This window comes from Takifugu flavidus, chromosome 2 (assembly GCF_003711565.1).
Source record: "Takifugu flavidus isolate HTHZ2018 chromosome 2, ASM371156v2, whole genome shotgun sequence".
NCBI classification, from domain to species: Eukaryota; Metazoa; Chordata; class Actinopteri; order Tetraodontiformes; family Tetraodontidae; genus Takifugu; species Takifugu flavidus.
The window spans coordinates 10,752,801-10,766,013 of NC_079521.1; the positions used below are offsets into that span (position 1 = coordinate 10,752,801).

The following is a 13,213-nucleotide window of genomic DNA, read 5'->3' on the forward strand; positions in this document are numbered from 1 at the left end:
AATACATTCTGCCTGTAATTAATTTTAACACCTCTGCTGATGTAGCTACTGTAGCGTACAGAGAACGCGGTCTCCGCAATCCATCTCTCACCTACCCTCCATCAAATTTACATTCTGTGGAGGCAGAGAACGGCCTTCTGGACTGACAGGGCAGCACTCTTCAACTTCAAGGGCGATTTTCAACACGCCAAGAAGGGAGAAGTTCATGGAAAAACCCACTCTTTAATTCTCACGAGTGTGACGGAAGCACAGTGCTTAGTATTCAGGGGTGGGTTATCAGCTAACTGTCAACGAGAACTGTATCGACAGCTTTTAAATTGACATTTTCATTGTCAACACACTAGAAGATTTGCCCGGACGGCACTACTTTATTTGTTGCGTTTAGTTGTTGGTATGCAGCTTTAGTAAAATAGTTTTTATCCTATATAAGCCATTGATATTGTTGAAACATATGAAATCAGTTCAAGATTTTTCTCTTTTCCAGTTTAATCGCATGCACATTAAATTGCCGCTAGGTGTGAGTGTAAGTGGTGTTTGACCTATGATGGACTGGTGAGCTGTCTGGTGAGTGCTGGGACCCAACACCCTTATTATAAATGAGTGGTGGGTAAATTCACAAAGATCCAGTTTCTAAAAGACCAGAGACTCTATGCTGCATCTGGTCTTCCATGGCTGGACAAAGACAAATGCATAACATGGCTGTATGGATAAATTATTGAGTCAGTTAATAAGCTGCATTCATATTTTTCCTCTTGCTTCAAATGCTCTATTGCTTTTATAGCCTGATCTGTTGTCTGATATTGAAGCTTCTGCTCACTCTTCACAAAGATCATGATTGACAGCTGCGTCTCAAGCGTGAATCAATCACTTGGGTCTATAAGCTGGAACTTAAATGAAGAGTCTACTAACAACCTTCAGAAAAGTAACCAAAGGTAGTAAAAGACCCAATTAGTCCCTCTCCCAGTAACAGTTGTGCCGGTTAATGATGCCTGCACGGCAACACATTTGCGGTTTGTCATTTGGAACTTGCAGACGGTTGCTGCTTCTTGTGGAGCGTCAACACTGATGAATGCGCTCAGCGTTTGCTCAAAATTTGAAAGTTGAATACAAAAAGTTTCCCGTATGTTTGATTGTAAGATAAGAGGGAAAAAGCGATCCCCGTTTACGTTTACAGTTGCATTTGAGGTGTCACGGGCGTGGAACGGTGGCTGCAGCTGGTGATGACAGTTCTCCACCTCTCCGGAGTGGCAGCAGTCAGAGATGAGTGATGGGGGGGTTGAGGAGGGGGAAATTCACACCAAGCTGCCAGTGAGGTGGTCGTGCTTGAAGCTTCCACGCCTGGATAAACACCATCAAAAGCGCATTAGCCCCCCCCCCCCGTCCCTCCCTTCCTCCCATACGATGCCTCCCCTTTCCCTCCTCCTCCCCCACCATTGTATAATAGTATCTGGCCGGGCCACGCGGCTCGTTGACACACAGTCGGGCAAAAGGGGAGCAATGATGAATTGCTCCCTGTTGGTGTTATCCACGATGATAATTATTAATTTTCCCCCTGCTCTAGCCGGAGAATGGGGGCCGGAGAACTGCGGTGTAACGGCGCCTCCTCCGTGGGCCGTCACAGAGCCCCCTATCATCACTTATCACCGACAGAGGCTGGGCCCAAGGCTGAAACGCTGATGAAAATGAAAAGCACTCATTCTCAAATGTCCTGTGTTTTTGTGTTTGCTTGTGTTTTAACTCAAACCTGTTCTTTTCCCCATTCTTTCTTCTTTCTCATTCTCAGTCCTCCAGTTCTTTGTGAACACTTCACTGCCTACTGCTAGAAAAGCTGTAATTGATTTATATGTATTTATAACGTGTATGTGATTATTTATGTTCATTTGTAGATTGTCACACAGAGACATTATTGGTTTAAAAAAGTTTTACAAATCATTTTAGGCTGAAAATCATTGTGGAAATATTGTTATTATTAGTAATAGTTGTTGTAAGGCTACCAAACGATGCATTCATTGATTAATTCATTTGTTTATTAGCTGTGAGGAAAACCAACAACATTCTTTCCTACAGTATTTGTAAAAGGGGTGTGGCAGACAAATGTATACTCTGAGAAGAGAACAATGATGGAAGGCTAACAGGTGGTGAGAAATCTCTGTTAAAAGAAGGAAAAGTTGATGCTTACCACCATGCAAAGAATATTTACATTTTAAAATGCCCAAAGGGAAGTGCATAGAGGAGGACCATTAGCTGCATTTCCTGTATTATGAAATCTTGTCCCATCTGTGTGAATAAGCTACGAGCCCAGCGGCCCAGAACAGCACAATCCCTGATGACACTGCCAGGAGCTGAACACATTATCAAACTTAAATGGTTGGACTTCATGATAGTTTTACTTCTGATCTGCATAATTTATACAGACCTCTGTTAGAGGCTGTGACCAAGGACCCAAAAGCTGAGTACTTTACATTCTCTGTCACTCATGATGAACTTTTAGCTTCTACTATAAAAAGGTGCTGTTAGGTCGGAGTCATTAAGTTCTTCACTTCACAAACTCTTTTGTTTTCATCACGAAGAGCTTAGTTTTCCTTTGAGAAATACTGTACATGCAGCAGGAAGTTTTCCTTTCATTTAAATTGCTCATCTTACTGCCAAGTGAAAGACGCCCAACGCAGTGACAATAAATCTAGTTTACGAGTCTCCGTCACCGGCGAGGCGCGGCGAATATGATCTGTGACTCTCCGCCTGAACTAGGTGAATCCGCTCTGCCTGACGAGTAATTACAGCTAATTTCCTAATTACCTCAGCACCGAGCGTCTCGGTAGCATTCATTAAAAGCCATAATTGCATTTGGTTGACATGCTCTTTTATCCACTCTGGGTTCTTTTTTGGCAGTTTAGCTGGGAGCCGTCGGTACCGCCCGTGCCTGTCGGAGTCGATAAAGGTTGATTGAAGCCTCGGTGTGAGGCGTGCATTGAACACATGCTGGCACATGTCTATCGCTCTGTGTGGTTTGTCCGTTAGGAGTGAACAAACGTGGCGAACAGATGTTGCACTGATTTATACAAAAGTATTTTTTCTAAAAATGCTGTAAATAAGAAACCCTTCCTCGGCTTTTACATGATGTTTCAGCTTTTCCTTCTTTTTCACCTGCTTTCCTAACTTCATCTTCCGTCTGCCGGTTTTCCTCTCACAATCTTGTCCTCCTTTATCTTCCTGTCCCTTCTACTATCCTGCTGTTTCCCTCTTCCTCCCTCTTCTACATCGATTTGGCTTCTTTGTCTCAGAGAGCTGGCCTCCAAGTTGTCAGCTGCGTCAGGATTAAAAGCTATTAGTTCTGCATCATTGCCACTACAAGCGCACGCATGAGATTGATAGAGTGCCTCTCTTTCTCCAGTGGGGGGAGTAGTGTGATGAAAACAACCCTGGGGGTTGGTTTTTACCTCTGCTAACGGGAGTAACGTGGTTCTTTTGTTTAAGTGGATGATTTAGCCTTCGCTTAATTGCATTGGTAGGTAACTACAGCGTGGTTAAAAAGGGGGAAACTTTGGAACTTGTTCTATGTAACAAGAATATTAAACATTTTATATTAATAGCACACATCCTATTTTCTTCCCTTTTGATATAATCTAACTAAATCACGCCAGTCTGGCCTAAACCACTGATTGTATCTTATTAAAGTCACAACTCTGCTGCACAAATAGCCACCTACTGTTAATTTCACGCGCTAAACTGTATATTTTTCCTTGAGCATCAGCAGTTTCTCGTCGTTTCATCATGGCTGTCTCATAATTTATTTCTTTGACAAGTGTCCCATGAGGTGAACACGAGCACGTGGGGGCAGTTGTTGACTCAGCCTTTACTAGAAATCAGGCTGATTTTAAAGGAAATGCTGTCTTATCATGACCTACTATAGCTGAATGAAGGTTAAGGGGTTTGCAAATTGTTTTTTACTTCTAAATGTATACAGCAATTTTTGAATCCTATTAAACTGATCATTTTACTGAGATTTACCAGCACTGTTTTACCTCAAACAAATCCAGGGGTTTAATGTACTGTCACCTTCTAACACGCCCCTCATATTTCATTCCAGGCGATTGTCGGCTACTTTGACGTTTTCTTTGACAAAGGCTGCAGCACCAAGGTAAGCAGCAGCGGCAACAACCAGGCCATTTAACGGAAACTCAATTATGCTCACACTTTAGCGTGTTCCTCCTCCCTAAGGCGGCTGCCAGCAATCAACGGACGTCTTTTCCAACTGCTGATATAAGCATTTACCCAGCAGAGGCAGCGGTTTGGAACAGCCCAAGCCAAGCTTTGAGAGCAACACCGTTATGCCTTTTGATTGCACGTCCCCTCCATACCTCAGCCTTTAACTGCATTCTATCTACGCTCTCATAAATTTCCATTTCTGGGCTTCACGAATGGAACAATGTAACAGGAGATTATCTGTTTCAGCGTTAAATACAGCACAGTTTGAAGAATTGACAAATAGATGTGACACACAGAACTGTAACAAAGAAAAACATGAAATAGAAGATGAGCTTTATTTTAATCCTAATAATCAGGAACCTATAAAGATTTCCTGTTTTAAAGTTCACCTTTTTTTCTGGTTTCAAAGTGAGATTTTGAGAGGTGTGTTCGTTGGAATTGCTGTTTTTTCATCCCATGCTACTGTTGCAGGTGATGTTCTCCACGGGTCCTCAGGTCCCGAAGACCCACTGGAAACAGACGGTTTTTCTGCTGGAGCGGCCTTTTCACGTCAAAGCAGGTCAGTCAGCCTCACACAGTTTCCACACGGGGCTGCGATCCCGCTGCGCTGTTTTCCCATCGACGACATCGGTGGTACTTGACAGTCCGCTTCACCAAGGAGTCACCCTAACACCCGTTATCTGTCACTTGCAAAGACAGTGGGTCCAAACAGATCACTATCAGGCATCTGAGACAGCATGTAAAACCCCATTTGATGGCTGCTCCCAGCGCTCAGATCCCCACATTAAAGATGAGCCCCCTGTGCCAGAATGGCTGCATCAGCAGATTTAGGTTTGTTCCCTGATGGATGGATGGAATGTATGGATGTTCTCTGAAATATGGAGCATCTTCTTTGACTTTTTGTGTTAACCTGAGTGTAATTTATCATTGACTGGGCACAAACGTGATAAAGTTACAGTCGCAATTTCGGCGGACAGAACACCGTTTAGTGACTGGGGGGATGGAACCGAAAGCTTCCTGTCAGGAGACTTTTACTACATTATGAAAAGATCCTCATGTATTTACAATTATTGCATTATTTTTCTAAAAGTTTTTATTTGAAAGAAACTCAAAGGTTATACAATTTCGTGTCCCCATCGTCTTGTCAAACCAAATAACGAGAGTAGAATTTCCAATTATCTCATCACTCTCCGTTATCACAGTACCCCACTAGGTACAGTACGAACATCTGCACAGTGACATGTCAACTGGAACCACTGGAATTATTTTAAGACAAGAATTATCTGTACATTAAGCCCTTTTAAGATTATGGAAAGGATAAATAATGGTTCATAACGTTAAGATAAAAGACTGTAATGACAGCAAATGTAAATAAATGACCACATCCATAGCAGTGAGTTTGGCTGCCTCACATTCCTAACAGAACAAGATCAGTGGAGTCACAACTAAGTGGGTTTATCTTTTTACGCAGTTACTTATTTGTAAGATTCTATGCAGTTTATCCAGATGTTCCAGAAACTGTCAAATTTATCTTATTCAGTCCTAAGAATGAATGTCAGCTACGTCGATACAATATTATCTAGAACCACTGTGATCCTGCCCTTGACCCGAGGAAGCTTTCTCCACTATCTCCTTGTGATTGTTGTCACACTGACCCCTTCCCAGTTTCTGGTCTTAACCCTGATATAAGGTCTCAAACCTTTAGGGACTCACCATTTTCAGGGTTTCTTCCATGTATAATTGAATGTTTTACAATTATTTAGAAATCACTGTGCAGTCCCAAAACACAAGACAGTGGAATCTCTTTTGATGTGATTCTTTCTTATTGTCATTTCTTAATTTGTCATACTACTAAGAACATTAGCGTTACGGTTGCATCCATTCCAGAATAGAATATAAGTATATAAATACAAATTAGAAATTGATATAGGAATAGAAATCCTCTGTACACAAAACATGTAAAAAATAGAAATAAAAATATGAACATTATACCATGATACCAACAAAAATCCCAAACGTGCATGCACAACCCTAACAATACCACCTGTAATCTTTACAAAGCTTTTAATTTTGTCTAATGACACCGATGACCGCCATGTTGCGTAAATGAGCCTATCTGCTGTAAACTGAGGCCCTCTTGTTCTTTATCCTAATGGAAATCTGGGATGTTGTCTGATGTGAGGATGGATGAGGCTGAGGGGCCGGCACCATTTGCTGGAGCCTACTGTAATAAACGACCTACGAGGAGCAGGAAGCGCCCGATGTCGAGCAGCCCTCAGCCACACTAGGCCCTCGATAAGAACATCAAAATCTCTGATGCTGCTGAAACGCTATCGCAGGACTTCTGCTAGGTCAGATAAACACAGCTGAGCGAGAGAGCTGAAGATGATGGCGCACTAACACTGTACACGAGTGTGTTTCTGCCTGTTATACGTACATAATGCACAGGATAACCTGAAACCTTAGATCATATAGTGTCCTACCTAAAACTCACGCTAACCTTCACCTCAAAACTAGTCTTAACCCTCACGTAGTGCTTTAAAGTTGTCAAGCCTTGTCAGAATGCCCTCAATTTGCAGGTCAAATACATAATCTGGTCTTCACTATGTATGTGCATGTGCATATGCATGTTCTAGAGTGCACACACAGTGCCAAAAGCTTCATCTTAATCTGCGTTTTCCAAAGCTCCATCACCACACAGAGTGTCCAAGAAAAGTTGTAAAAACTCAGGACTGCACGAGATGGGGGTGGGGGTGGGGGGGGGCAGCAGATTATTGATGTCCTTACTCCACCCTGGCACGCTGACAGTCCTCAGCCTCCTCCGAGGGCTGTAAACCAGAAATTGAGTTTTTAACAGCATCCACCAGCTTCCTGTAGCACCATTCCGAGCACACCTGCATCCCGAAATGGTCACATTTACAGGGCTGTTTCTAAAAATTAGCATCGCTGTTAAATTTTTTGTGCGGCTTTAGGTGAATATTTTCCAAAGGCACCTTGAAAATGACTAAACTCATCAGCACAGGAATCATCCAAGGAGCATCTTCTGCCTTGACGGGCTGCACTGAGGGTCAGACGTAAATATCCAGCGGTTTGTTTTAATATAGACTCTGTCGGCGGTGATTTATCTGGCGCCAGAGCTATGTTGATGTATTTGTACAAGTGTGACAGTAATTAACTGTGAGACCACTCTGCTGTGGGAGGCTCTGGCAGAAGAGAAAGAAGGCACGCAGCAGCCTGGAACAAAACATCCCTGCAAACAATCCCAACTGGCAGCGTAATAAATTAAACAGCAAATCATTTGTCATGCTCCGGTGTGTTTACGTAGCTGGAGTATTGAAGAGGAGGGTCATCATAGTTTATACTTAATTTTTTACCACAGGAAGGAGGTCACAAAGTCCCTTAATCCTCGTGGAGGGGCAGTGACCTGGGCAAGCACGCTGCCACCAACTTTCATGATTCACCTCCTCTGTTTTAGTAATAGTTTGTGATTCTCCTCCTTTTCACCCTCTACAGCCTCTGAGAGCTGAGGTTCTCTCCACCGAGCTCCTTCAGCATACGATAGGACAGGTGTACATTTAATTGTGAAACATCGATACGCATCTCGAAGACAGTTCAGTCTGGAATAAAACAAAATGGTTGTAATCAATCTTTCTTTGCAACTTAATATAACGATGCAGGTGTGGCTCCGATTAGGCTTTTTGTGCAGCCTGCACATGTTGGAACACTTTTGCGTCAGGTTAAACTGAATATTATGGAGAATTATTGACTTAAATGAGAATTCATGAGGGCGGCCGGTTACAGGACAGTGCCGATTTAACAAAGGTGTCCAAGATTCACATCAGTTTATATGATAGTTTTGAAAAGACAGGAAGCTGGGAAAGGAGACCAGCTGAGCAGAGCGAAGAAGGTCAAAGCTGTCATCACTCTGCTTGTACCCAATATGAACTTGGCACCAATACTGATGTCAGTTTGTCCTTCACTGCTGAGGAGGGACAAACTGGGAGATGGGCTTCTAACCATTTTGGCTGTTGGCTGAAACATTTATCATAGCGTTGGGCTCGCACCTTCATCTCCCTCCGAGTGCAGGTGACACTAAACCGATCCATGGTGAAAAATCTTGTTTTTGTGGTTAATTTAGAAACAAATGAGTTGCATTTATTTATTCTCACTCCGTGATATTAGAGGCAGATACAGTTCAAGTATAGACAAATGGATAAAATAAAAAATACATGAAGAGAGCGTGAATTAATCACAAAGCATGTCGCGTGTTTCCAGTGTAATTTCATGGAGAACGGCTGCGTGTGACTGCCTCCGCAGGCCTGCCCAGGCTTAATGACACTGGCGCCTTGATGTACGACATGGTGGCTCCGTTTCCCCACTCATTGCTACACATGGTTAACTCTTCTTCTGCAGCATCTGAGTAGCCAGATTACTGAAGTCAGCTGGGCCTTCCTCCATCGGGACCGGGGGCAGGTTGTCAGGGTAGAGTTGTCGTAGTCACGCCGTCTGATTTGTTTTCCCAGACTTGAAGTTTTTGAATTAGTTGGCCAACTTCCTGCAACCTCAGCAGGAAGTTGTCATGTCTATTGATGTAACGTACATTTTTACAGTTTTGAGCATCTGCTGAAACTTGGCGGATGCCCGGCTAACTGAAACTGATGGCTGATCGCTGAAGGTTGTCGATATAATTTCCATTTTTTTTCCGTCCCATGTCACAGATCCAAGTGTTCACCCACTCGGATAAACCCAAGGGTTTCACTGGCATTTCCTTGGGTTGTTCCAGCATGTTGAGCACTGACTCAGTTCATTACATTGGAGCTGGGCTGGAGGGATTATGGTCTGGCTTCGCTCGTGTATCCCTTTGTCCATCTGCACCATTTTTGTAATAGGGTGAAAATGTCAGGAAAATCCCTTCCATCCACATTTTGGCACAGAGTTTCAGTGAGCATGGCACTAACTGCATCCATATTTCATCACAGGAATCTAATGTCCTGCTATTTAAACTGGTACTAGTGACCGTGACACATATGAACCACTAGGGAACCATTCTTTAACCTTGCATTTATCTCTACACATTATCAATATATCTGGTGTTGTAATTACTCCTACACTTGCCTGCTAAGGTATTAAAAGTCAAGGTTACGTCACATGCTCAGATGTTGCAGTCTAGTCCTGTTTACACATTTAAACAGTCAATTCAGCGCTGTTGTTACCTGGGAAAAACCTCAAGTCTGGGAAAACAAATCAGACGGCGTGACTACGACAACATCATGTCCCCATGTCCCTCAGGTTGATTGGTGTTAATGAGCTTTGGTTTCCTGTCTCTCGGTCAGTCTGTACATTTTCTGTGATATAAACCGGCGTCAGTGTAAAATGTTATTTGATGGACCGCTTTTGCCTTTATCCCTCATGAATCATAGCGAAATAAATCTCGGACTGCTGCTGCTTGAATTTTTCTGTTGCCAGGAGCAGAGAGCAAATTAGCAGCCTTAGCAATTTCCATGATCTGGAATCGAGGCTGAAGGGGACCATGGCCAGGCTTTGGAACAACCCGCTTTAATTCTTTTGTCCTTTTCTCTGTCTTTCACATCAAAGTGTGGTAGTGTGTGAAATGTGGTTTGTGCAAACTAGAGCGTAGAGAAAGCACATTACATGAGTTATTACCCAACATAGACCTACAATCCTTTATATTTATATGAATGTACAATATGTACGAGACACAATTTAATTTTTGTCCCATAGCTGGTATTCTTATCTGGGATAGTTTCTGCTTCTTCTTGGACTTTGTGTTTTCAAGGTGCTGCTTAGCTGTTTTTGTCATGTGTCAATGGTTTGATTACTTTTGGGTTGAAGTGGTTATTTTATTAGATTATATGGTCTCGTAAAGCATGATTGTTATTGATTAGGGCTTAAAATTTGATTAGTTGAGGTTCTTCCCATAGATGTTAGTGTCTGTAAGGTGTCCAAACGTGGACTTTAGCACGCAACACTCCGGTTTCTCACGCCACCCTCATCCTCTCTGCAGCACACTGGCACTCTGCAACAATGGCAATGAATGCAGCACCAGCTCAGTAACAACTCGGTAACATGGGTGTTGCCCTAGTAACAAAAAGGAGGCGACAGCGGTGATAGTGGACGCTTCAGCGGAGCAAGAGCCCCGCTCAGCGCTTTCACTCTGTGTCCTCCGCTAACCTCCAGCGATGAAGCACGGCCAGCCCAGCGAGGAAGAGAGAGAGAAGAGAGAGAGGAGAGAGGAGAGAGAGAGAGAGAGAGATAGGAGATAGAGAGCGAGAGAGAAGAGAGAGATAAGAGAGGAGAGAGTAAGAGAGATAATAGAGAGAGAGGAGATATAGCTCAGCGAGAGAGAGAGCTATTCTCGAGAGAGATAGGAGACTCTCGAGAGACGAGAGAGGAGAGAGAGAGAGAGAGAGAGAGAGAGGATGCCTGTCTGGATAAACATTCATTTACGTCACGCAGCCAATCGTGAAGTTAATCACAGTGATAATGTGTGATAATCATAGGCAGCACAAGCACGTGCGCTGATCAGCATCCATCAACCCGCCGCGGTTTTATACACAGCATTTCTCAGCAGCTCATCGGCATCAGAGGAATTTCTGTTTTAGTTCCGTCTTTCCAAGAAACCGGAGGAAGAGTTTGTCTCCCGCTCGCCCTGCGTTTGGAAACACAGTTGAGCTGAGGAACTTCAATGTCTTGCGTTCAGAAAATGTTGCTTTAGCTTCGTAATTTTCTGTTTCCTTCTCGTTTATAGGAGAGGATTTGCAAGGAAAGATCACAGTACGCAAAAACAAGAAGGACCCCCGCTCGCTGCTGGTCACCTTTGACCTCCGAGACAGGAAGCTGACATACAGCCTGCAGTAACAGATGGATTCTGTGTGGAAAATGGACATGTATATGTTCATATACCTCCATCTGTATGCTGGAAGCTGCATGTGTAATGTTTGAACTATTTCTTTGTAATAAAATTGATCTCAGATCCTTTCATTTTGAAGTGTTTTGTCTTAAGGGGTGACCTTTGACCCTGATCCTGTCTGATCAGTACATTCATTCTTCCGCTGTTCTTCACTGACTTTATGCATGCGCCACATCTGGTGTCGGCCCTCCTGGACCTCCTGCTGTGAATCGGTGAGCAGGATAAAGGTGCAGCGTTTTTAAACTGACCCAAGAGGACCTGTGATTAAAATGTCCCAGGTGCTGTTCAGCTTTCTCTTGTTTTCCCACCATATTTATTCCTTTCCCTCCTCCTTTGGAAGAAAATTCACCTTCAGTGCTCCTGCTGATGGCTGGCCAGGTAATGGAAGAGGAATGGGGGAATAGGGGAGGGCAATAAACAGATATACATGCAAATCATTAAATGTATTTTCCCAGCCATAGAGCCTTCATATAAATACACAGAGAAAAAGGTGACAAAACTACAAAGGACGTGGAGTTAAAGACGTCCGACACAGAGAGGAGAAGGAACCGTGCAGCCATGAACCAAGGAAGTGAGATGGAAATGTTGCTCGTCTGAATCATGGAGCTCATTGGCAATTACATACAACAGTAGGGAGAAGGAGGCAATCCTGTAACTAAATTCACCCGCAAAAAACATCATTTGGGCCTCTTTCATGAATGCAGCATGTGCGGGAGCTCCTAGAGGAACAGGGTGGATGGAATTGCTCCTCACATCCCGTCTAACATCCTTGGTATTCAAACAAAACTGCATCTGAAACAGATTTTCTATGCACTTGAAATGGACCCTAATGATCCTCGGACGACCCACTGACCCGAACCCTCTTTGCCTGAAGATCCAGCTGCACAGGCCTCTTATCACCCCGAAGACTGGGAGCGATCGATTAATCACGTGACGTGTAATTAATTGCATCGCCTGTAATTAAGCAGAGATGCCCAACCTCTCTGCAGGGCTGTGTCGTTTCAGAGCAGGGAGAGGAAATGAAATTGGCTCAGTTTTAAATTGTTGAATTTAAGTGGAATTTTAAATCAGTTTTTCCGTTCGAAAGTTCTCAGGTGTGCCTCCGTGCGGCTGCGCGTTCACAGACCTGAGAAAAGACGAGCAGTAGGAATCAATTACAATTATTCTCTGTTGACAATGTAATTAAAGTCAAGGCGGCGGCTAATACAACCGCTCCTGCCTCTTATCTGGAGCCCGCACAGGGAGCGCAGCGTGCATGTCAAATGACCGGCCTGCTCTCCGCACAGAGGAGCTCCGCAGCTGCCAAAAAATCTGCCCAATCCCCCATTATTGTTATTATAGTATTCTTTTTTATTTATTTCTTCCGGCGCTTTATCGCTTGTTCTGCAAAAACGAGCCCGAAAACGCGGTTGCTAAGCAACTACTCACACGCCTGGCTGGTTATTTTCGTTAAATGCTGTACATTTATAATTGAACTGTCATGCTTGACATTCTAGATTCCACAACCAGTTGGATTCGGTCGCAGTGGTGAGGTTGGCGGCTGTTTTTTTTTTTTTTTATCCAGATAGTTCCATTAACGGACCGCGCGGCCTCTGGGATGTTTCTACACTTTACAAATTGTCTGCTTCTGTGCGCATGGTCTCATGCTCCTCCAGTCGCTTCATAATGACCCAGCCGTTAAAGGCCTAAAGATAAAATGGGCTGTAATTAAAAAGTTATCAGTAATGAGACAGACTGCTGGACGTCTGTGTGTCCTCTGGTTTGGACATATCAGCAGCCAGAATTAGCGTTTTCCACCGTTGAACAAAGGTATGCGCAATGCAGTGCTTTTAATCTCCAGTGGTGCACTCCCCCAACCCCCTCCTCTGTCACTGCTTCCACACAGGCTCCAGTTGGGTCCGGGTCCTTTCAACCCCCCTGCGTGCACGATTTAAACAAATGAGTAGCTTTATGGAGACCTCGCCCAATAAAAAACTTGATCAATTATGGTATCGGTGACGCACACAGGGACGCACATGCAGGCTGACGTGCGTAAAACTCCTCAAGCGCAAAAACTATTAATAGTTCATTTTTCTT

General features: G+C 43.7%; 1 protein-coding gene across 2 annotated transcripts in view; it reads left to right on the forward strand.

Annotated features, from left to right (window-relative positions):
* prmt3 (protein arginine methyltransferase 3) overlaps window positions 1-11,208 on the forward strand; it is a 31,761-nt gene extending 20,553 nt beyond the window's left edge. For both annotated transcript variants that reach the window (XM_057025126.1, XM_057025125.1), the window contains exons 14-16: window positions 4,088-4,138; window positions 4,678-4,765; window positions 10,976-11,208. In XM_057025126.1, the coding sequence (XP_056881106.1) occupies window positions 4,088-4,138; window positions 4,678-4,765; window positions 10,976-11,085 (249 nt within the window). In that variant the 3' untranslated portion in view covers window positions 11,086-11,208. The remainder of the gene's footprint in view (window positions 1-4,087; window positions 4,139-4,677; window positions 4,766-10,975) is intronic.
* The last annotated feature ends 2,005 nt before the right edge of the window (window positions 11,209-13,213 follow it).